The 26,777-nt window shown below is 40.9% G+C and overlaps 1 protein-coding gene across 3 annotated transcripts in view; it reads left to right on the plus strand.

Moving 5' to 3' along the window:
* Window positions 1–26,777, plus strand: part of srpk2 (SRSF protein kinase 2) — a 73,255-nt gene that overhangs the window by 12,937 nt on the left and 33,541 nt on the right. The window contains exon 1 of one of the 3 annotated variants that reach the window (XM_078257422.1): window positions 10,748–11,435. The exons of the other annotated variants lie outside the window; for them this stretch is intronic. Coding sequence (XP_078113548.1) covers window positions 11,398–11,435 — 38 coding nt within the window. The 5' untranslated portion in view covers window positions 10,748–11,397. Of the gene's footprint in view, window positions 1–10,747; window positions 11,436–26,777 lie in introns of those variants that run through there. 3 annotated transcript variants of the gene reach the window in all.

Below are 26,777 nucleotides of genomic sequence, written 5' to 3' on the forward strand. Positions count from 1 at the left end.
TGAAGGCTGGAGGAGCTCCTCACAGTAGGGAGGCTGAACACTGCACAGTCGCCCTCCACTGCCACCTTCTGGACCATTGTGAAGGAGGAATTGTGCTTATGAAGTTCCCCTTCTGATGGATGTTTTGTCAAATTTTCGAATTATTTCTGCATTTTTTAAAATTGAAATGTATTTTTTTTTACTGCACCCTTTCTCATTTTTTTGTTTATTTGGCTAGATTTTATATATTTGATGCTTTGATGCAAACAAGAATGTATGTGTGTGTGTGTGTGTGTGGTACTTAAAGTACTCAAAGTAACGTCTCTATCAAGTAAATCCTTTATTATATAGCCTATCTATATTCTGATAATAATAAATGTGTGTTTTAACTGATACCTGAGACAACTGAGACAAATAAGTGGACAGTACAACTGTCAACTTTTTAAAAACATGTTCACACTAAAGAGTTGACAGAAACTGAGGTGTCACTGGCAGCTTTATTTCCTCAGCATAAAGTGCTGTCTTTGGGTGTTTCTCCTCCTAAAAGTGTTATGCAGTTATATTCAAATGCAAAGCCAGAATACTTGCTGGTACACTCCACAGCCCCCTAAAGCACAGTTATTCTTCTTTGATGAATTATCTGAGCTCATATTAACATGTTATTGTACTTTGAAAGCACAATCTATGGCTTTGGAAGCCTACAATCTTTAAAATGCCAAGAGTTCATTTCTTCAGTATGGTCACACGTATGATCTTGTTTGGACTTATCTTTGATATTGCTAAGGGTGTATGAACTGTAAATAAAACTGATTAGTAAATGGAAATTACACCCTTGCATATTTCCATCTTGGATCATTTTTGCATATTCTTGTCTGTGTCGTGGCTATCTGTGCACCCCTACAAATCTTGATGCTGCAGATCACTTAATGTCCATTTAAAAACATAATCCAGCTCCTCCCATGTCTCATTTGTGCTTGGTTAATAGCTTTTGCACAAAGTGAACTACCACCGTTGATTTAAAGTAATTACCCCCTTTTGAAAAAATAGGAAAAGTTGAACACAAACCCAAAGCCTCATGGAAAATGTAGATACAATTTCAGTTAACTGCAGAAAGCCTATTTTGATGATGAGTTATAAAGATGCTGCTCATGTCGTCAGTGTGGTTTAATGGATCAGACTGCAACACATTTAAACATTTCCCCCCAATTTACTCACCAATAATCACAGATAATATAATGACTGCAGACACAGGTACCACAGGGCAGAATCAATACTCATTCCGTTGGTACTGGATTGCTTGTTTGGGCTGAAATCACTGCTTCGCATGTTTACAGTCCAGCCAAAAGGTATTTCTTTCTGTCTCAGTATGTCTACAGCACTGCACACTAACCCAGATCTCTGGAGAGTGTGTATATTCCCCAAGTGTATATGTGTGTCCTTCACAGTCCATGCATCCACTCTATTCTATCAAGGCTGCTGCCGCCATTGTAAACAGTGAGTAATTGGCTACACTGAGCAGTCTGGTGTCCTCTTTAAGCCCTGCATTGAAAACCTGGCAGGAAAATTGTTGATTGATAGATTGTTAGATGACTCAGAAGCTACTAGCAATGTACATGTAGTAGTCATAAAAGGAAAGGTGGGTACACTTCAAGTTGGTCAAATTAACCTACCAAATCAAAGGATCACATTTAATTTACCATCCATCCATCTTCGTCCGCTTATCCGATATCGGGTCGCGGGGGGAGCAGCTCCAGCAGGGGACCCCAAACTTCCCTTTCCCGAGCCACATTAACCAGCTCCGACTGGGGGATCCCGAGGCGTTCCCAGGCCAGGTTGGAGATATAATCCCTCCACCTAGTCCTGGGTCTTCCCCGAGGCCTCCTCCCAGCTGGACGTGCATGGAACACCTCCTTAGGGAGGCGCCCATTCTTACCAGATGCCCGAACCACCTCAACTGGCAGCGGCTCTACTCTGAGCTCCTCACGGATGACTGTGCTTCTCACCCTATCTCTAAGGGAGACACCAGCCACCCTCCTGAGGAAACCCATTTCGGCTGCTTCTACCCTGGATCTTGTTCTTTCGGTCATGACCCAGCCTTCATGACCATAGGTGAGGGTAGGGACGAAAACTGACCGGTAGATCGAGAGCTTTGCCTTCTGGCTCAGTGTTTGTTATAGACAATCCATGACTAGCACAGAAGTCCAACAACAGACAACCACTCTGGTTTAGATCAGGGAGGCCGTTCCTCCCAATCACGCCTCTCCATGTGTCTTCATCATTGCCCACGTGCGCGTTGAAGTCCCCCAGCAGAACTATGGAGTCCTCCACTGAAGCCCCATACAGGACTCCATTCAAGGTCTCCAAGAAGGCCGAATACTCCGAACTCTTGTTTGGTGCATATGCACAAACAACAGTCAGAGTTAACCCCCCCCCCCACAACCCGCAGGCGTAGGGAGGCGACCCTCTTGTCCACCGGGGTAAACTCCAATGTAGCGGCGCTCAGCCGGGGGCTTGTGAGTATCCCCACACCCGCCCGGCGCCTCACACCCTGGGCAACTCCGGAGAAGAAAAGAGTCCAACCCTTATCCAGGAGTATGGTTCCAGAACCGAGACTGTGCGTAGAGGTAAGGCCCACCAGATCCAACTGGTAGCGCTCCACCTCCCGCAGTTCCGGCTCCTTCCCCCACAGAGAGGTGACATTCCACGTCCCCAGAGCCAGCCTCTGCCGCCCGGGTCTGGTCCGTCGAGGCCCCTGACCTTCACCGCCACCCATGTGGCAGCGCACCCAACCCCAGCGGTTCTTCCCACAGGTGGTGGGCCCATGGGATGGAGAGAGAGGTGCCATGTAGCTTTTGGATCCGTGGCAAACCCGGCCACCAGGCGCTCGCTGACGGGCCTTCCATCTGGGCCTGGCTCCAGACGGGAGCCCCCGGGCTTCCTCCGGGCAGTGTCACTCTATCTCTTCCTCATTTTCTCATAGGGTTTTTGAACCATTCTTTGTCTGGCCCCTCACCTGAGACCACTTTGCCATGGGAGACCCTACCAGGAGCACAAAGCTCCAGACACCACAGCCCAGAAAATGAAATGAAAAATAACAAATCTCCATTGATTTGCTGTAAATGTAGTGCATGTTTTATTTTATTTTAAAAGATTAATTGATCATCAAAATAGTTGCCAGTTAAACAATTTTCTGTCGTTTCGTTTTTGGTTATAAACCAAAGTATTGACAAATTGATAATGTTGACCTGATGAGAGTGCTGGATGAGTATCACCAAAGTGTTTACAATTTATTGTTAGGGGGACATGAATGTCTCTAGCAAATGTCATTGCAATCTATCCAATAGATGTTGAGATATTTCAGTCGCTACCGAAGTGGTGAACCGATGGACCTACAGATGGACCAAGATTGCCATCCTTAGAGCCATGCCTAAAAATGTGCCGTTAAATATATTACTACTGCATTAGTGCTTTCAGTATGAATGTGATACACCTACAGATCACCAGACTATTGTAAACTGGCATTAAGATACTTTTTTAGTTCAGGTCAAATCTGTTGAGTTCAGTATATTAGAATTCTGTTGCATGTTTTTCCCATTATTATTATTATGAGGCATATTTTCCAGTCTGTGTTTGTTCTTTTGGCTGTCTTTTTGGTGTGCCTTCTGTTTAACCCCATTTGAACTTAAAGGCTGTAATCTCACATTTAGTCTTACAGAGACATTTAACCGCCAGCCTCTCTATTTCAGTCCCATTACAGCAGTAGCTCTGCTACGTGAATTTTCACATTCATCGTGTTGACATAACGTTCGCTGGTGACCGCAGGCCTGCCTTCTCTCTCTCCCCTGCTGAATGGCTGTTATCACAATACTCTGAAGCTGGAAACACACGGTGCTCAATGTTGTACGCCCCCTCAGCTTGAAGCCCAGCATATTTTCTGCTCAAGATGCTTTATGACAGTAGGGGAAAAAGAAACCTTGTTGTTTTTCTGTTTATCATTGTTTGGCCTCCCAAAAGTGCTGCTTTTTAACTTTCCCCCTGTGTCCTATATCCCATTATGAATGCCTTGTATTAAGTGAAGAGTGCATTGTGAACGCAGGTTTGAGTCTCAGGAGTGTAATTCTTTTTCTGTCCGTTAGAGGGTAGCCATGCCCATGTGCCAGTTTTAGTAGGTACTGTTCTCTCCCTCTTGTTTTTGTCATGCTGGAAATGATTGAATACTTTATTGATTAAAACACTTAAATAAGTAAAAATAACATTTGGAGAAGGGCCTCCTGATTTGATGCTTGGTGGTTAGACAGGCCTCTCTCTCTGTAACCATAAAAGTCAAAGGTCACAAGATCGATCACAGCAGAAGCCAGTGAAATAGAAAAAACACTTACACAAGTCAAAATAAAATTGCCTGTCAAAAGCTGTCATAATACTTCTTCAAAGGCAACAAATAAATATGATTCTTTAATTGCCATGCTCAAGCTATAAGAATGTTAAGTATTTATTTAAAAATAATGTAGCCATTATAGAATTACATACCGCCATGCATGCATGCAAACAGCATTAGTGTTGCACATAAATTAGATTAAAATAGTAATTTAATAATGGCATTTAAAGAACACTGCTGACTGTCAATACGCTTCCCATTGATTAGATTCCTCACTATAAGCAACATTAAAGGGCAAATCAGTGATTGTGTCTAATGTGTGTGTATGTGCTGATTTACTAGACGTGCAAGAAAATCAAACGATCGCTCTTCAATAAAAGACCTACAAAAGTCAAAATGGGGGACACGATTATGTTTTCTGAAAGTAACAATTAAAGCTGTGTACAATTAGTTGATTAATCAATCAAAAGAAAATTAATCTGCAACTATTTTGAATCGATTCATTTTTCAGTCAATTTTCAAGCAAAAATTCCAAATATTTGCTTCTCAAAGATGAAAATTTGCAGCTTGTCTTTGTCACATATAGTAAATAAAATATAATTTGGTCTTGGACTGTTGTCAGACAAAACACACAATTTCAAGACATCGCTTTGGGATGGCCGTTTTTCACTTTTTGACGTTGCACTGAAAACACAATATGATATAATATTATTTGATAATTGTTCAATAATTGCATATACAATACACTGATGACACAAACACATTTGTCTAAGTTAAGTGTTACTGCTGGACCTGTCCTTCATTTGTGAAGTGGCGTTAAAACAAGAAGTCGGCCATTTTGTGGGTGTGCTTGGTGGTAGGCTAAGTGTTGCCCAGCCCCATGTGTGATAGAATCCACCTAAACACGTCAGCACGGTGAAGCAGCTGGGGTCAGAGTGCAGGAAGAGAGGGCAGAGGTCACTCATTCATCAATTAAACACACACCACTTAGCTAATGAGCTCACGCACGCATGCACACACACACACACACACACACACACACACACACACACACACAGGACCAGGTGCTATTACTGGGTCATAATCTCACTTTTTTGTGTTGGTATTAGCTTTAGGTAAACTGTATAAAACCCCCTTCCTCCCTTCTCCCTCCTCACCCACTTACTGCACCGACACATGCTCGCTTTATCTTGCAAAGTGCACACATTCAAACATATTGCTGTAGAGTGCGTTCCCCGGGGTAATGAGGCACAGAAAGTGCAAGATGCTTACCTGTGTATGTCTGGGTGAATTACGAGCACTCAACACTGACCTGTGTGTGTGTGTGTGTGTGTGTGTGTGGGGGGGCATTTTCAGCTTAACTGGAAGAAAGTAGAGTGACTGAGTAAGAGGAAAAGGAAAAGGGTAAAGACTAGAATGGTTCAAGGCAAAGGCCAGGAGCGAGATTGAAGCCCATGACTCGTCCAAATGTATGGTATTAGGACTTTTTAAGGAAAAGCACAGGTGTAATAAATAACATTATTGATGGCTGCATTGCGTGGACGTGAGCCTTACTGGGGGGCACTTATATAGAACAATTCTTGTAATCTTTTATTTTATTATTTAATGACTCCTGTTATTGTTTTATTTGTCACTTGATGGTTGGTTGTCTGGCTTTAGACGTTTTGTTCTTGTATGTTGGTTGTGTGGTTGTCGTATGAGTGTTTCTTGATCTCAGGTCTCTCAGTGAGAATATCTGATTAAATACAGTTAAATAGAAAAGATATTAATAAACGTAATTCCACCTGTGCTTTTCCTTCTACAGCAAGTCGAAATGTCCACTGTGAAAAAGGCATGTAGGCTTTGGATCTGTGTAAAGTTGGAGCTGTAAAAAAATCAAATTAAAAGAAACATACTTCAGGTGGGAGCCAGTTGTCCAGTTGCCCATGATAACAAATGCTTTTTCCACAAAATCAGATGACCTAAAAATTAAAGTTTTAGAACAAACATGTCTGTACTGCCACCAAGGAAACAAGTGTGAACTGTTAAAAGAGCACTCTACTGGTTTTAATAATGCACTTCATTAAGTCAGACTTAAACCAGGACAAACGAGAGGGTTGAGGTGAACACATTATACAACTGTTTTCACGGGCTGCGTAGTACTTCCTATAGTAGATTGACTTAGATGGGATGTGTCCCTTTAAGATGGTCATATCATTTAAAAAAAATACAGTGGCTTTGAAGATTGTATGTTTTTATCAAAGCAGCAGAGGCTAAGATATCTTGGATCCTACATCTCCCATAATGCAACTCAATAGAAAAATACTAATGCCGTGTTCATGTCTTTACGCAGTGACCATAATTACAGTGTCCGACTTGTAAATAGCATTCAATTCTACATCCAAGTCATAATTACTATAGGAAACCAATTTTCTTTTTAAACAAACAAACATAAATGCCTCACGTTACCTCAAATCCGTTGTTCAAGGTAATTAAACCCAAATTGAATGGATATAGAGCTACATTGACCTTCAAGATAGTTACTTACAACTACACATATTTCTTGTCATGGTCAGTTCTCTAGATTGTAAAGAAAAAAATAGTAGTAGTAGGATAGTAGTACCAGTGGTGAAAAAGTGTACATAATTGTCCTATATATTTATTTATTTATATTTATTATATATTAAGACATTATTCATTGAACCATTTGCTTTGTGTGTGTGTGTGTGTGTGTGTGTGTGTGTGTGTGTTCAGATTAACATCCAGTATCCATTGGCTATGTCATGCAGTCTGAATTGTACAGTCTCCTAGGCGATTGTGCTCCATATGGAAGTCTGTAGCTGTAAGAGATGCTGTAAGGCAGACCTGAGGCTATCAGTATGTCAATCAATCTGGACACTGGCGCGTTTTGCGTCATCTATCTTTTTTCTGCTGGCCTGTAAGGAGGGAGATCTGATGGAGGAAAGTTTAACAGTTCATTTACACATACTACGAACATTATTAAGATACAAAGTTGGTTAAATATCTGCAAAATATCCCTTTACGATAAGAAACTTTGGGTGTATGTAATTGGTGTGATTGTGTTTCTCTCCACTTGGGGGCAGTGTTTTCTCTGCAGACAGTAACAACAAGGCTGCTGACACAAAGAGCAGTGTCACTGTTAAAGTGGAAGCATCTTACTCGTCTGAGTTAGCACACACACACACACACACACACACACACACACACACACACACACACACACACACACACACAATCCATTGTGTATACATATGTCTACTTGTCAGTATGATTGTGCTTTTGCTGTGATTTGTCTGTGGCTTCACTTGTGTGTTTGTTTTTATGTTTGTCCAGGAGCTATTTGCAATGGGACCTGTGTGTGTGTGTGTGTGTGTGTGTGTGTGTGTGTGTGTGTGTGTGTGTGTGTTTGCATGCATGCATGCATAAACCCCTTCTCTCACCCCAGCATCCACCAGGCAGTCAGGAGAAGTAGGCCGCTTAAAGATAGCTCCTGGCAGCCTCAATACTGTCTCCCAAAATATATCTGCTCATGAGAGTCATCATCTCGTTCCCTCCCCCATCTTTCTTATTCTTGCTCCTCCGCCTTTTAGAACAAGAAATAGAACAAGAATCAGCCTTTGAATTTGCAAATTGATACCCTCTGTCAATGTCCTGAGGTGTGGATATACATGTGCATAACTGTAACTGTAAGTGTGTGTGTGTGTGTGTGTTTCTTTTCACATTAATGAGCTTTTCCGTTTTTGGGGGTCTCACTTAGAGGTCATCACCATGGAAAGGTGACATCAGGATTGTACCACAGCATTCTTCAAAATTAGGGATTTTCTTTGGTGAGCTTTGTCTATGCTCTGACACACTGGAGAAATGTGTACTTTATAATCATCATGGGCTTTTCAAATGTCTAGTTAAAATATTCAATTTAGAATGATATAAAACAGAGAAAAGCAGAAACACTAGAGTAGAAGGGATTTTTTAAACAACTTAAACGATGCATTGAGTAATTAATTAAATTGTGAAACAGCTAACAGATCAATTGTTTCAGCGGCTGAGCGAGTAATTGCATTTGGAATAAAATCGCGATATGTTAAAATGAGATTTTCTAATCGTAAAGCCTGCGATTAAACTCTGGTCACGTGACACGCCAGAGTAAAGCATTCTGCAGAGAAAGCATCAACTTGCCAAGTTGCTGCGCAGCGTCAGGTATTACTGTGCAACACCTGCCCTGCTAACATTGCTACCTCACGTAGCAACACTACTAACAATAACCTGTATCACCACTTAAAAAACCATCACAAAGCCATGTACGATAGTTGCATAGATAAAAAGCCGAACACCAGTATGTCAAGTAAGGAAATACCACCCGACAGGGATCACTGACCACATAAGGATAACTTCATATGACCATACTGTACTTCAGAACAGAACGTGGAAATTACTCAAGGAGTAACATAGTTTATCGTGAAAGATATGATGCACCTCAGTACAGTGACCACGCCTGGGCTCACGGCTTTGATATACATTGGATAAGCGGTACATGTACACTTAATTTCATCAATAAAAAAAAAAGAATAAAAGTGGAGTGTGCCCTCTTATATTGGCTCAGTATTCCTCTTGCTGCCTGGATGCGCTGAGACTTAGTGTGTGCTTTACCCCCCATTGGCCCACATACACAGATAATGAGGACAATAGTTTGGCTCAGAGACATGTGTGCCTAATGTAGTCCTTTTATGTGGGAAAGTGGAACTGTATGGAGATTGGAGAGAAAGGGAATCATTGTGTTCCCGTTTTCTTTCTGTCTGTCTCTCAGGCATGTCTCATGCATTTGTGGTTGTACTATTACCATGAAAATGTATTTGTGCAAAATCAGTAGCCATAATACACCCCTATAAGGCTTAATAATTCAACATTTTTTGTATTGATTTTTATTAGAATTGTATCGTGATGGTATGACATGATCTTTATCCTTTTACAAAATTCTGTCGTCCAAATGAATGATTTCCACCCCAATTTAATTCGACATAACAAAAAATGAGATTGAGATTTTTGTTTACATGTGTGAGGAGTTTTGTCTGATGTAACGCATAACTGTGGAGCACAGTTGCAGTAGCCTAAACATCAGTCTGTGCATTTTATATAAAATCTTGTGTGATCCAGTTGAAATGATGTATCACAGTTTGTTTTTTTGAATTGCCATTGTGATATGTGTAGAAATATAGCCCATTTTGTGTGTATATATATATATATATATATATATATACTACCTCACATGGCAATCTATCCAATAGTTGTTGAGCTATTTCAGTCTGGACAAAAGTGGTGGACCGACCGAGTGTCTGACAAACCAACATTGCTTAGTGCCATGCCAGTAGCATTGCTAATAACCAGATAAGAGTGTCTGTTTTTGTTTTAGCCAGCAAATGAAATACTTGACAAATCAAGATACTTCACACTGGTTGAAAATTCAGCAAATCTAATATTGCCATAAAGCTGCCATGCTATTAGTTTGCAACATTGCTTGCAATGACCTAAAAACATAGAGATATTAAAGGGATAGCTACCTCCATAAAATGTATGCTGGCAGACAAAATAATCTCACAGTATTACCCAGCTTTGACTCCTTATATTTATCTATATACTGTACCTTTCCTGTTTAAAAATCTTGTGCACATCACATCGTTGACTATTGGCTAATCTTTTGAATAATCAAGTATTTTAGAGAAAGAAGCTGTATACACTGTTAACACTTGTACTGTATGTGTTCCCCATGTACACTCCCTTGACGACTAGTCAGTCACATTAACCTAAGGATTCCCTTTTAACACACACACACGCATATAGATGCACACACATACATCCGCACACCCACACACTAATATTGAGGTCAAATTGAGAGATAGAGACAGACCCCCCCCATCATGGCACACCCTCCAGCTACCTCTCTGTGAACTGTTCGCTCATGTAGAAGATCCATCTGCCCAGAGAGATGGCGAGAAAATAGAGACGGATGGGGATAGAAGCAGAAAAGGATCACACACACACACACACACACACACACACACACACACACACACACACACACACACACAAAAAGACAGAGGTGGAAATGGGGTTTAGAGAAAAGGAGGGAGGATGCCAGATAGAGTGGAGAAAGGGGGGTGAAGGAAGGCAGATCTGTTCAGCGTTGCCCTGAGATACAGGATGTCGTAATAAAGCAATAGAGAGAGAGAGAGAGAGAGAGAGGGAGAGGGAGGGACGGACTAATACAGTGGGTTAAAAAGGGGAGGAAAGTGTGCCTCAAGGAGAAAGACACTCAATTTTCCTGTTGCTTTGACAAGCCAACACCCCTCTGCCTGCAGAAAGTGGAGCATTCCAGCTTGCTTTGGGCTCTGTTGTTGTGCAGAGCTGCAGAAGGCCTGATAGAGCCAGCTAGACAGACAGAGAAGGAAGGGAGGGATACGTAGACAGAGACAGACACACTGTGGAGCTAGAGCTTGTGTTATCGTTTCATTACCAATTCAACCAGCGACACCAGAGAGGAAAGAGACAAAGGGAAGAGGAAGACAAAAAGGAGCTTCAGTAAAAGCAGGGGAAGTAAAAGAGAGGCAAGGTGAAAGAGGAGAAGGAAGGAAAGGGAGGGAGGAAGGAGGCTGGGGGCATGAGGAGGGGCGCCTGACTGACATTGCTGCTCTCGCTATCAGCTCACACACACACGCCGATGTAGGCAGACACACACGCATTCAGCCAGATTATGCACTGCACAGTAGCTGCTCTTTTTTATCCTTTTGCGGAGCCTTGTCCTCCATCCTTTCTTCTCCTCTGAGCAAGAGGACAAGAGCGACAGAGAGAGGAGGAAGAGGAGGAGGGAAACGGAGGAGGAGGAGGAGGAGGAGGAGGGAAGGCATTAACCCTTTACTCTCATTTACTCAGACACACAGCAGAGAAAGATAGGGGGAGAAGAGTACTAAAAAAGAGAGAAAGCAGCTTTCTGTTCTATTTCGCCTTCTCCTGTGGTCCCTCGGCCAGCGAGCGGCTAACAGGCACCGCTCATGTCCGTGAACTCGGAGAAATCCTCGTCCCCCGAAAGGTAACATCTCCTCCTCCTCCCCCCCTCTGTCCTTATCTATCATTTCATCCCCATATGTCTGCGTGCATGTCCTTCTGTCTGTCTGTTATTTTGCATTCCTCATCTCTCCCCAACCCCCTCAGCACCTTCATGTTTTGTATCCTCTGTCTTTTTGTTTCTGTCTGTGTATCCTTCTTCTATTGTCTGGGTCACAGCAGTCTGACTGTAGTGAGAATGAAAAAAACGCAGTAGTTTGTTGCATTGTGCTGTAACGTTTCAGTTGGCTGCTAAAACAGAACATCCTTCGTACATACATCTACATTACACAACCTCATTTAAAATCATAATCTCTTTCACACACTTATACACAGATACACACTCGAGCTGCTGCCGCCTTCTGTGGCTACAACAACTATGACAACAATAACAAGAACACACACACACACACACACACACACACACACACACACACCACACATACACACATACACAACCACACACACACACACACACACACACACACACACACACACACACACACAGTCTCTTTATGGTGCTGGAGCACAGAGCTTACACAGCAAGAGTGTCAACACACGTCAACATTAGCATAGCCAACAGCAGCAGCAGCAGTGCATCTTAGCAGCAATGCAAGACAACAGCTCGCCACATGACGCACCTTAGTGCATAGCTTTACTGAACAATGATACCTTAGGATGCCACACACCTTCTATATACACACACAGGCAGTTTTATCATATTTTGACCAGCTGTAATGCATCATAGATTTACATATTTACATATTGTGAAACATCAAGTACCGCTGATAAGCATGAATAGCAAAGTCACAAGGCACCATCAGCCACATGGCACACTGTGGCTAATGAAAATACACACAGACAAAGACACACACACAAGCATAATTTCAAATTGTCTAGAAGGATTATTTCACAATACACAATGAGTATTGTGTGTTTTTAGGCTAGCCATGGCTCAGAAGCCATTTCATTGTTGTTATTAAATAAAGATGAATGGCCTCTTTAATCATTTGTACCTATTCATGTCAAATTAGACCCTCACATGCAGACTTACAAGATCAAAGTGAGCACCTTTGCATTTCTTACAGGGTTGCTTGGATGATCCTGATTTAGAAAATCTCTGTTGTTGTAGTGGTTTATAGGTCTGGGTGTCACTGCAGGTGTAACTCAGCCAATTAAGGAAGTTTTTATTGTTGTATTGAAAGACAGACGATGAGAGAAATGTTTGAGAACAAAGGCTTTGTTGTTTGTAGTTTCCATCTCTGTTTTGAGCAGTGAATCTAAACGCGAAACGGTCAAAGTAGTGATATCTGTCCAAACAGCTTTACTGCATGCAAAAGAAACCGTATCCATTCAGATTTAATCGGACCAAGCCCACATTCTTCTTTCAGTGTGCAAATGCGGAAAGAGCTCGATTTGACGGGTGCTCGAGGGTGAGGAGCAGGCAGACTGGATGACTCAGGTAGCCACTGATGCTGTGCCAAGTACGATCAGGCAGAGCTGCTGCCATCCACACAACGTAGCGCCAGGCCCCAGACTGGCACACTCAAACACAGCACAGTGGGCACACAGATAGGCAGAAGTAAATGGGCACTAACAATATCAGGCATTATTACATGGGCAGTTGGGCACAGAGGAGACCAGCCTTACATTGGCAGTTTTGGATGGACATGAAGTGAAGTTTAATTTGGAGGAGCAGGCAGCGGCAGTAGACGTGTTTACACAAACTGTAGAAAGGCATCTAAGAATGAATGGTTATATGGAAATGATCATACTAACTCATATGTTTAGCATCTAGACAAGGAAAATAGGATTCCTGACACACACACACACACACACACACACACACACACACACACACACACACACACACACACACACATATATAAATATAGCGTATCGTCTGGCAGCCCTGGTGTGGGGAGGTTTGTGGATTTCATCACTTGGCTAGTTTTTCCCTTCCTCTATTGTTTGGGTCACAGCAGTCTGACTGTAATTAAGAATAATGCAGCGGTCCCTTGTTGCATCGCTACACTCATACACAAACTGCTGCCCTCTTTTAACATTGCATATGACAACAGAAACAATGCATGCATTAGCGGTTTTCACCGTCTCAGGTTGACCAGTCCGAGAGTATGTGAACAGATGTGTTAGTATAACTAGTCATGAGTATTTATCATCTTTCCTCTCTGAATTAATTCATAGAAACATGATAACGCTATCAGTTATGAACCTCAGGAATAGTCTAGCTGCTAATACCCCCATGCTCAATGCTGTATTTGAATGCCACAAGCTGAACTGTGCACCATGGATCAGAGAGGAATCTGCAGCTTTGTGAATGTTACATACGTAAACAGCTGGGTTGCCTTTTTGGCTGGATATGTGCAGATAACAAACACAGGAGATCCTGCTTTAAATAAAAAGAAGTACATCTTTGTACTATTCATTTGCATAAGTTGGCAGCTCAAGAAAGAGATTGATATGGCAAGGGATATGTTGGAAAGATCAAACTTATTGAGGTGTTTTATGCCACTACCAATATAAACATATGATTGAGTATATAAAGATAGTACTATACAGAATTCTTCTGAACTTACTTGTTGATTAATGAAGTAGTAAATCAATGGGAAATCAACTGTTTTAATTTAAAGTCATGCAATGTCATTTATTAAGTAAAAAAAGGCCAAATACTTGCCACATTTAGCTTCTCAGATGTAAGGATTTGCTGCATTTCTTTGTTTTATATCATTGTAAATGAAAAACCTTTGGTTATCGGGCTGTTGGTGGAACAAAGCAAGCGACTTAGATATTTCACCTTACCTCAGGCTGCTGTGATGGGTGTTTTTCATGACTTTTTGACATTTCATAATTGATTAATGGGAAAAATGTATACCTTTTATTGATAGTGTTTCTAATAATAAGTTAGTTCATAATACAAGTTATGGTTATATTAACTGAGTACAGACATTATTTGTTTATTGCAGCATGAACTGATTCGGAAGTTTGACCTATTCTTTAGTTATTTTTAGTGGGTTATATTTGGGTCTATATTGGACTTGTGTTTAGGGACACACCAGCACAATTTTTCTGTCTACAATAAAACACCATCTGGGCCCCAGGCACCATGCACGCACGCACACACACACCATTATATATCTAGACACTAGACACAGTAGGGACATAACACACACACACACACACACACACACACACACACACACACACACACACACACACACAGATCTGGAGTACTTAATTTGGGATGTGCAGTAATGTGTTTGTCAACAATAAGGCAGAATGGATTGGATCATTTATGTGTGTTAAACCAAAAGGATGGATGAAGTTGAGCCTGAAAAGAGCAAGAGGCAGCACTGTGACAAATAGTATTTGCATTAGGAAGGCGATCCCTGTTGTGTAACTTGGCACATGAGGCATGATGGAGATGGATGGAGGACAAGAAGTGTGTGTGTGTGTGTGTGTGTCTCTAAGTATATTTAAGTGTTTTGACATCCTTGTTGCATGTGAGCAGCTTAAAGCTTTTTCTGAGGGGTGACGGCATGTCGGTTTAGTTGGAAATAACCAACGCTGTTTGGTGCAGGGCTTATGTCCTTTAAAGAAACTTTCTTTACTGTAAGGATTAAACATGTTTGATAAATTAACACCCAAAGGCCAAGAGTTTACCGGCTTTGTTGCAAAGCTGGCTTGTAGCTCTTGTAGCTGATGAAAGGTAGAGCTAAGAGCTGGTGGGTAACCTCACTGTCTTTAATGCTGATTGTCTCACCTTCAGTCAGTGTGTATTAGGGGTCTGCGTGTTTAACTAAGTGTCATGCTACAGCAGAAAATGTCACATCCACTTCAAACAGCACACATAGTAGATAAAATATGACAAATTGGTTTCTTGTCTGAAATCAGCATGTCATCCATATGCATGATTCGAGCATTCTTGTACAGTATGCCTGTGCTTGTGGTTCTGTGACTGTACATTGTAAATGTGATTGGATGATGCATGATTTTACTGTGATAACTGAAACTGCCACTCTTCACGGATACAGAAAAGAAAGAGGGGAGGAGGAGCAAAGAGAAGGAAAGAAAAGGGGGGGAAGAAATATAACAACTGAGGGAGAAGGTGGGAGGTAAAATGAGATAGATACAGAACTATAAAGGGTAGCATGACAAATCCAGATTGATTGACTAAACATTGTCTCCCATTATCTGATATTAGATATTAGGAGGTCAGAAGGAGAAGCATAGACACATCTGCCTCCCCTTTTCTCCTTATCTATGACTAACAGCTCTATGACACTAAAAAGGGGTGCAATTATCGATTATTTTCAATATCAATTAATCTGACAATTCTTTTCTTGATCAGAAAAGTTTTCAGAGCCCGAGGTGATGTCTTTAAATTGCTTATTTTGTCCAACCAACAGTCCAGAACACAAAAAAATAATCAAGTTAGAACCGATTATTCAATTGAAATAATTTCCATAATTGATCAATCATTTCAGTCATCTTTCAAACAAAAGTTCCACTTTCTCAAATGTAAGGATTTCTTGCTTTTCTTGAAATATCTTTGGGGTTTGGACTGTTGGGCGGACAAAACAAACAATTTCAAGATGTGGCTCTGGGAACTTGTGATGAGCATTTTTCTTTCTTTTATAGATTATATGATAAATGGAGAAAATAATCAGCAGATAAATGAATAATTGAAATAATTGTTAGTTGCAGCCCTAATTCAGTTTACTATTTTGGAAACCAGTAAATATTCACGTTTAAGAAGCTAGAACCAGGAGAGCTTTGGCATTCTTATTTAAAAAATGACTTGAACAATTAATTGATCTAAATTATTTGCAATTAATTTTCAGTGAATCCACTAATCGATTAAACGACTATTTTCTCAGCTTTCAAAGTAAACCAAATCTGCGTATTAGAAAAAAAAATCAGAAAGTGATTAAATGTAAGCAAAAGATAAAAGGGAGGAGAAAAGGGCAAATAGAGCAGCAGAGGATGCTGTCTGAAGTATTGGAATGTGTCCAGTCGGTCAGTAAGCCAGGCCAATGCAGCAGACAACATCACATCCAGCTCTGGTAGATTGTGTGGTGGCAGCTATCACATTCACACAGTATATGTAGCTTTGACTGGCCTAAATGGCCTCCACCATCTTCTCTGATCCATCACACACACACACACACACACACACACACACACACACACACACACACACACACACACACACACACACACACACACACACACACACACACATGAGCTGCCCCAGCAATGCAGGGACATGACAATAGCTAATGAAGCGTGGCAGGGAGATAGCTAGCAAACTAGCCTGTCTGCCCTGCCTGTCTGGCGTCCTGGCCTCCATTATCCCCACCAGCCCCCCTCTTATGTTTGGAAAAAAGGCAGATGATTACCTCTACTTTCTCTCCGGCCACCTCTTTTTTCTGTTGTTTGGCCTCCAATCTCCATTTGGGACAGACGGAGAAGGTGACATCTTCATATATGCTATCTTTTCATCCCTCCAAGGCCTTTTAGTGATGTAGCAATGGTAAATAAAACTGCATGTGGGTACATGTGTAGTCAAAACTGGTCTGAAATATACAGGCCTGGCAAACAAGTCTATCCTGACTGCATAGCACAGAATTTCCACCCTGCTCAATGAAATCCTAGGTGGGTGGTAATCAGTAATAGGAATCACTGACTCAAGCATCGGGCAGCCAGGAACAAGACACCTCATGAGTAGTGTGTCGAACGCAATCGTCAAGGCGATACCCCCAAGGCGTGGGCCATGTGAGCCGGACCCAGGCACCTGATCTGGCGGGAGTGCCTCGGCAGGGTTGTGGTGTCAGTGAGTGTAGTATAGGGTCAAAGGTCACACCGTGGCTAAAAAATGTATACACTGCAGGGTGATACTGTTAATGTGGTAGGATGAAACTGGAATCACTCATTAAAGAATATCCTTTTATTAAGTTATTACATGCACCTACACTACTATGACAATTGAAAAGAGCAATACTATTTTACTACTAATACTAATAGAGCGAAAACCCTTTCACATTTGTTGACCTGCAATCTAACGGCACCCATTGTCAGCACATCTGCATTCCACAAAATATTCAGTTGGATTTGGCAAAAGCTTTGAGCAGATTACCACTAAAATTATACTTTAAACTTACTTTTTATAAAAAAGTAGGAATTTTGCCATTGGATCCACATGACAAGCAGCATATCATTGTATTCTGTTTCTACTGATTTAGACCTAGTCCAGTGCTCCCAGTTCCTGTTGACTCAGTATGTTTACATATACAGCATTCCAGTCTTTCCTGTGCTGCTCTGGTCATGTCCAGTCGCTCACTCTTTACTCTTTATATCTTTGCATCTTTTCACTATCTTCTTCTATTACTGTCTTTATTCTCTCTTCTTATCTAGCCCTTTTGTTTTTAACTTCCATATATCCCTTGGCCTACTGGTTTTGCTTCCATTTGGGAGGGTTTTGGCTTCTCTGTTGGAACCAGATCTCATGCAGGCCTAGTCTTATAACTCGCGGTGGCATTGGTCATGTTCATTGTTGTTCACTTGTTGCATTTGTGCAACATTGAAAGTAACAAAATTAGATTTTAATCCAGCATGAATTTATAAATCAGTAATCTAAACTGCACTAATTTTCCTTTTACTACACACGTGTCCTCTTTGGTAACAAAAACAATCTTACTCTGGGTCCATAAAGTGGCATGATTGCGTTGTTAGTATATTGTCAGCCACCAACTGTGCAACAGGAGGAACCCATTGGTTTTAATAAGCAATTCCAACAATGTTAATAATAGGCTGTATTCCCATTATGCAACAAGAGCTTGTCGAAGGAAAACACATTAAAAAAACATTCCCCTTTAGTTCCCCTATCTTAACGGTGTAATGTCTTTAACTTCAGTGTGGATAGTTAGCATGCAGCTCCGGCCTTTCTCTCATTATTTTACAGCTATCTGCCATCACTGTATTAGTCTTTCTGGAGTCGACTGTACTGCTACGACACTGTGTAAGTTGTACTCAGCAGAAACAGGGAAATGGAGGAAGAGTGAGAGAAGGGGGAGAGGGAAGAAATAGGGAGGACAAAATGTTAAATTTTTTTGGAGCAGTGGAATGTCTTGGTACAAGGATAACCAGAGGAATGAACCCATAAGAGGGACTAAAAAAGAAATGATAAAGCCTTAGGAAGAATTCTGATGAGAGAAAGACCAAGATAGAGACATAGAGAGCAGAGAACAGGAAAGGACAGCAGAAACCTCAGGAGAGAGCCGATGGAGACGGCTGAGGAGCCTCAGATAGACAAAGATAAAAAGCAGAAGGGGAAAGGAGAGGAGGGAAAGTGAGGGAAGATGGAGGGAGAAGATAGATGGCTCTCTGCAGACTTGCGCAGTGTGTTGGGTAATGCTAGGTCACTGGGGGACTAATCTCTACTGATGCTGCAGCGTTGAAGCAGTGGAATGATAATGGCATGTTTGTGTTTGTGTGTGTGTGTGTGGGGGGGGGGGGGCAGGCTTGTGTTTGTTTGTGCGGCTTTGCATATGGATGTGTGTGAAAAGATAATTCGTTTGCATTTGGAAGTACCACTTTTTTTCTCCTTTTGTCTGCTGCTACAGTCACACACAAACATACACAAACACACCTTATGCCCTGTAGGACTGAGTCACTCGTCTGTTGTTTAACTGATAACAATATTCATCTGTTGTGTCTGAGAACACTGTTCGACTGTTTTCTTTTCCTGCAGCATGGTCATGGGTGTTTTTTGTTGTCGGTCCACATCAGCCCTGCGTGGGTGGGGTTTGTAGAGCTCTGGACCATGAAACACTTCCAGATTGTCAACAACATGCTCAGCTCTGCACGCTCAGCTCCCACTATGGCCTCTAGTTTAACATCAGTCAAGTGGCGGTAAAGTCCAATAATGCCACGCCTGTGTGTCTTCTTGTTGACGCTGGCACATACGGGCTGGGTATGGCGATCCTGATGTGGGTACTCTCTCCCCCATTATCAGGAGAGCGTCTATAGGCACATAGCTCCTATGATATTATACGAATAATCTAATATAAGAGAAAAATAGAATAAACTGTGTGTGTGACTAAACCAGAACTTTTATTAGGCCTACTATATGACTAATTAGAAATGTGGACAAGGTCACAGGGTATACATAAAATACTAGAGCTGAAATGATTTGTGATGGTGATAACCAATTCATTTAACTGGCTGGTTCATGCTTCGAATGTTAATATTTGCTGGTTTCTCTCGCAGTTATCAGTTCATTTCAGTTTACATAATATGCAAAGTCACTCAATTGTTAAATTAACCCTGCCTTCATTTGTATGTTGAAGTCCCTATAGGGATATTATTGAAATATTATAAAGGCCCTGACATAATCAATTAAGTGAACTAGTGCTTGTGCTTTTCCCCCAGTACTTATTGATAGCTTTTCCCAATTACTGCTACAGCTTTTCTTTTTCATGCAGGCCTGCTGAATACAATAACACATATCCTGCTTATGCTGTGAAATATATTAGGCAAAATCAATAAGGAATTTCATGTGTTAACTTGTTATTTTTATGCACACAGAATTGGAATTAAGTTTATTAGGCTACTTAATAGAGTAAGATACTAAGATCGCATAGGAGACCCGTTTCCTTATATTAGGGACTGTTCGTTATTTATTTAAGGGGCCACCGGAGGATTTTTGGGACCTTTAGCCAAAAAAGACATGACCCTCCCCTTGCCAGTAAAAACATTTCTATGACCCTCCAAAACGATTTGGAAATAAGGCATGACCCTCCCCCAACAATTTATCAATACCTTCTTTACTGGTTTGCATTTGGCAAATATATACAGATTTCCATTGTGTTTTGTTTTGTTTTTCAGCTATGACATATGAATATGACGCATCCCACTCCTCTGTTATGGTGTGGTGGCCATTTCAGTAGATTTACTCACTAACATTGTTGTGGAAACAAAATTAGCATGGAAACTAAATGCACAATTCCTGCATTACTGCATTACTTCAAATACTAAGTTACTCCTCTAGTAAACTAGTATTCACATGAAATAAAACAATAAAATATTGAGACCATTCAGCAAGGCACTCTGGGTAATATTCAACACACAAACTGGTTGCTATGGACTAGGCTAGACTAGGCTTTCTCCACTTCGCCGTTTAAACAAAGTGGAATAAATGTATAAAAGTCCAAATCTACACAAAACCCGCAATCAATTAGTAAGCTGACATCAAATGTGGCATTTAGGAAACCTTTATTGCATCCTTGGCACGGTAAGATGTCCAGACATAGTACAACAGTCATTTTCGTTTTTTGCGTCCTACTGCTCCCATCGTCAGCCAGGTAATATTTTTTTTTACTAAAGCAGTATATGAAATCTGATGTATTACCTACCACCATTTAGTTGTTTTGTGTTATTTAAGATATTTATAAAATATATAAATGCCAGAATTATTCCACTCATATTTTAAACAATGCAATTATCCGTTTCAGCCACCAGGGGGGCAGCTCCCCCTGCCCCATATGTCTATGCCTCTATGATGGGTCAGACCCATCTGATAGCGAAGGAGGGCAGAGACTGAGAGAGCTACATGGAGCTACATGGAAAAATATGCACCAAACAAGCCACTTTGAAATTTTGCTGTTTCATGAATACAAAAGTTGGGTGACCCCCCCGGACTGAAAAATGTTGGATGACCCTCCCCTCAGCAAAGAATAAAAAGACACGACCCTCCCCTATTTTCCTCCGGTGGTCCATTCCATGAATACCAAACGGTCCCTTAAGTGTTTCTTAGTTTTAGGTAAATATTTGTTTGTCTAAAAGCTGTTGGAAGAAAGTGGTGAGCCAACATATAAACACATATAAAGTTCTGTTAAACTCTTAATAATGTTTATGATATCAGTATCCTAATACAGGGACAAACCACACAGGTTATTATTTTGAATTAGCTCCACTTTTTACAACTGGCTTTGCACTTGACACCGCTGGTCTTTCTGTGGGCGAGCTGACCGTCTTCTTGAAACTAGAAGCTAACAGCAATATGTAAAGCTTTGAGGCCAGACACACTGGTATGCTAATGAGCTGACATTCAAATCATATAATAAAATATTTTTGGTAACAGCGTCTGGAAGCTTAATTGACATTGGATGTCTTTTCAGAGTGCTCAGAGTGTATTTTAAGTAATGAGTTAGTCATACAGATGGAGGCGTGTTAATGTGTTGAGGGTGTTGCATTTCAGATCTGTATGCGAGATATTGTGTGTGCGTTTGTGTATAAAAGATGCATCTGGGCCTCTGTTATAGTATGTGTGTGCATTAGTGCCTATATGCTTAAACACTCCAAACATTGAGAAACATCCTTGGCAGGTGGGTGTCACAGTCCCACGTGACTTTTGCTGGAATTCAAGGCTGGGCTCTTCTGTCCCTCCACTGTTGTGTCCGTGAGTCTACAGCAGAGAGCGGGAGCTACTGTATAGTGTCCTCTGTTCGTTCGTCCATCTCTCTTTCCTCTCCCTATGGAGTTAAGTTCGTGTCTGACCACTAAGAAGAAATGGGGTCTGGCTTTGTGCGTGCTCCGCCTGCGCCACAGGGCCCTCCGAAACAGGTAGAGTTGGAAAAAATAAGAAAGAATGAGGGAAATAAAGTATTTGAAGGGGTGCTGGATCGAAAAGACCATTAGGCAATTTTACAGACGGAATGTGAGTTCTCGTTTTCAGCTGGTAAAGTTTTAAGACTATGGTGTGTGTTTTGTTTGAACATTTTCTTTAACGAGTTATGCCTTTTTTACTCCTCTGCAGGACTGTGGTCATTTTTGTTTTAGCTGGACCAATAGCTGCAGCATTAAAGTGTTTTAAGTATGTTTTAAGAAAGCAAAACCTGAGTCAAAATGTCAACAGTGCAATATTTGTCTTGGTCTTGATCTGTTTATAAGTGAAAGACAAACACAACAATAAAAGACAACAGTAGGCAAGCTGTCTATGGAGTGTATTTATTTTGAGGGTGGATTTGCTGAGTTCCTTTTCAGAAAGAGATAAACATTGTTTAAAAAAACCCTGTGATGACCAGTTATATTACTTCAAAATGTTAATGTTTTTCAAGCATTAAACGCTTTTTTTATTTTGCTTTTTGTGTTGCTTTGACACATTTGACTTTCTTACTTTGGAGTAGACCACACTCATTATAGCATCACAATTTAAATTCAGTCGCTTTGTGTCCACTCTCTCTGTAAAGATAGAGAAGAGCAGCGTGGCTTCCGTGGTCTGTGCAGCCTCAGGTAATCATAATGGACGCGCTCTGCTGCGGCCTGGATGCTGCGGCAGACGTGTCACAACTCAAAATATCATGACTCCTCCAACTCTCAGAGAACATAGATGGGATGAGTTATATTTTGAATGTGCAGAACTTTTTTGTGCCATCTAACTAACATCTACAAACTGGGCAGCTGAAATGAACATACTGTACACGGCTATTAACAAACTAGGCAAGCCAATCGCCGTTTATTTTGGTCTGCTCTGTGTGTATTGCGTTCAGTTTATTTTAATGGGTCCGGGCTAAGCCCCGAACCTCATCAAGTCCTAGAAACGCCCCTGGATATGTCACACCAGAGAAGGTGCAATGATCGCTTCTATTTCTAACCCTTTCTTGTTGCATGGTTTTGATGTATTGTTGTGAAACGCATCAAAACATCAATTTAAATTCAACAACCTTGATTTTTGTCTTTCTATTAAGATTTTGCAGAGAATAAGCTAACATCAAAGAGGTTTTAGACACATGGAAAAACATCAATCCACATTAAAACATTAAAACACGCTGTCCATTTTCGCTCTTCCTTGGATTGACAGGTGTCTATTTGACCTCTTATTCTAGTTCTGAGGGACAGTTTTATATACATATCTCATTAATGGTGACATTAATTTTGATTGGCAGTGATAAATAGAAATGATTTAGAGCCTGCTTTAGAAAACTAATAACGTCTTGTTACTTTTCTGGAGGATTATTGTTACTGTACCTAGCTCAAGATGAGGCCTTTGCTATCAATGAAGCCCCCTGGGAGTGGTGAGCAGGCTGCAGTGCTAATAATTAAGTCTCAAATAACAAGTACATGATTTGTCTGTGTTGCTTGTAATTATGATGGATTTGGGCAGATTAAAATATCTTTTTTCTGAAAAAAAGGTATACATTTCTCATAAGGTTTTAATTACTGCAGGCCATTTGTGGAGCATAGTAAATATAATTTAAGTAATTTATTAATACACAGGATTTCATGTTGCTGTTGTTTTTAGCCACAATCCAAGTATGGTAAAGCATGCATAAAGAAGCCTGATTTGTGTAAAAAGATATAGTGATTAGAGATGCACCGATTACAACTTTCTAGGCCGATTCCGATTTTCTTTGAGTTAGGCCAGCCAATACCGATTTTAGCCGATTCCGATTTCATTTCTTCTAACCACTTTACAGCACACACAAATATTTATTTTCTATCTTTTCTTTAATAGAACATTTTGCACAGAACATACAAAAAAATTTGAACAGATAATGGATCACTATAAAATAGAACTATATAAAATTCACACACATCTAAAGTGCGATGTTAGAACCATTTCCTTCTTTTCACATCCAATATCCAACTAAAAAAATGTGATTCTGGTTTTTGGTGTCATCCCTCCACGCCCTACTTTTTCCTTGCAGGTGTTGCATATTGCAAACTTGTTATCTTCTGCACACATGCTGAAGAATTTCCAAACGGCTGACATGTTGCAGGTTAATTCACGAGGTTCCTACATGTGCGAGAATAGCGCAGACACACGCTTCACACCGCGAGCGGCTACGCGCGACACACGGCGGGAAAGTTGAGAGAAAGGAAAAAGAGACTGTGCTGTCGCATGTGTGTGCGTGCGTCCTTGAGAACTGTAACTCGTATAACTTATGTTGTCCGTTAATTGTAGCATTGACCGGCATGAAATCTGCATATGTCAGACTGACCTGCCGGTCGCCGGTCATGGCCGAGCACGCGAAAACCGGCCAATTCCGGTCACCGGCCGGTCTATCGGTGCATCTCTAATAGTGATGCATGATTGTGACAATGGTGGACTTAAGGTACATTCATTCATGCAGGCTCATTATAAATCTGTAGCCAAAGGGAAGCTCCATTTTATGCAAAGTTATTGATATTGGTCTGTCACTAGTTGTTGTGGCAATTTTTTGTTTAATTGTATAAGATTCACAAAACGTCTTGCAGCGTGAGTCAATGTAGGTACACACTGCCAGTAAGGTTTAGTAGGTTTATTGTCTAGCCTAATAGAAGTATGTGTAGGGTTCTGATCCTTTTACATCCTTGCTTCCTGTTGAGAAAGTCATTATCTAGGCCATGTAGAGCACCACAGGTGATGGACATACTTATCTACTTACTATCTACTTACTAATATCACATCGGTGAATGAGAGAAGACAGTTGAAGGCTGTATATATGGCTGTATATATGCCTACAGTATGTTCGTATTGGCATTTTACATACATGCACACAGTCTCTTATGACGCTCTCGCTTTCTGAAACTGAGTGTGGGCGGATGTGACCTCCATAATACCAGGCTTTGTGGCTGGCTGACGTCACTGGAATGTATAAATACAGAATGCAGTCAATGAGTGCACTATATAGAAAGGAGTGCAGAGGTTAAAATGCACCGCACAATAAAATATAAAGCTCACTGTGTATGAAATATTGTTAGTTGTTTCTATACTGAGCAGAAAAAACCAAGACTAATGGCTTTTTTCTACAACAGAGCACAGAAAACACATGAATGTGATTTTCTTGGTGTGCATGTATGTTTTTGTGTTTTTGGGGATGTGGTTGTTGGTCTTTGTGTTCAGGAGATAGAAATGTGCTTGTCCCATTTGGTCTGCAGTCATGTCACTTGACTTCCATTGCCTCAGGCGTTGTGTGTTTTGTGTACATGTGCACATTCACCACCCCACCAGCCATGTAGAGCAGTGCTCCTGTTTTCTAATGCAAATTTTATTCCAAGTCAACTGGTTTTATCACAAGGGTTTTCCATGCAGCCACGAGTGTCTGCCTGTTGCACGTTTATTTTAGTGCACCAACATCTCTATATTTGTGCGTTCAATCGAGGATTGTATAGATGTTGCTTATTAACCTTTGTTGCTTGTCATCTTTAAGTGTGTTTGCATTTGTGCCCTGGGTATACGTGTACGCTATGTATTTTATATCTACTGTAGAGTTCAGTAAATGCAGCGTAGCGTGTGGTTGCCTGTGTGGGGAATTTCAGTAACAGTCAATTCAGCCTGTATAGATTGGTTTGGCCTGAACCCTGCGGCACAAAGCCGAGTATTTATGTTTTTCTGTGTCTATTAATAGAAGCTACAGTATTTAGCTTAATCATCGAGAGCTGAAAAAACCCCACTCTAACCCCATTATAATCATAACTAAATTATGACCCTTATTCCAGATTTTAGCCATTTAGCTGATGCCTTTATCCAGAGTGACATACAGAACAGTGTGTGAGGTGGAAGCAGGTCATTGTCTTGTGTAACAACATCTCTGCAGGATGCAGGCTATTGATGAAACACATATTATTTGCTGTAAAATGCATAGATTCATTTAGTTGCATTGTGTATATATTTTGTATTTTTTTAGAGCTAGCTGGAGTGTCTTGGTTATGAAGCTACTTTATTTGTCACTGTGAAGAAGAAAAAATTGTTACAGCAGGTCAGGAAACGAGGTAGATGCAAACGGGCAATCCATATCTCGAACATGAATAACTAGAAAATAGAAATTAAAAGAAAATTCTACCTGCATTAAAGTTTTGTGCAACTGTGGCTGCCAAAGTGCTGTATAATGGATATGTAAGTTGTGTTATTAGCTTATCTAATAATGATAATACTTTTCTATTGATTGTGCTTTGAGGAACCAATGATATTCCACCATCTCTACTGCCTTCTCCTTCATGGTAACATGTAGAATCATTAATAAAGTTGACCCCTAGCTCCGTGGTCTGGCAAAAGAGTTGCAAGTCTTGCAATTACACTGTTTAATTCATCTTTCTATAAGACCTCTGTACCCTTTTGCATTATACTCATTGATGCATGTGGTGATACATGAGTCATCAGAGGACACTAGGCAACAGATCCACAACACGTTTTAAAAATGTGCACAGTATTCCAGTACAACTGTGTTCCTCATTTTGTGGTGAACCTGCAAGCTTCTCGCCAAGCTTGATGGGCTGGATGGATTTGAAGGCACTTCAAAGTAAAGATTGTGATTTTGATTCAAGT

Source organism: Sander vitreus, chromosome 8 (assembly GCF_031162955.1).
Source record: "Sander vitreus isolate 19-12246 chromosome 8, sanVit1, whole genome shotgun sequence".
Lineage (NCBI taxonomy): Eukaryota > Metazoa > Chordata > Actinopteri > Perciformes > Percidae > Sander > Sander vitreus.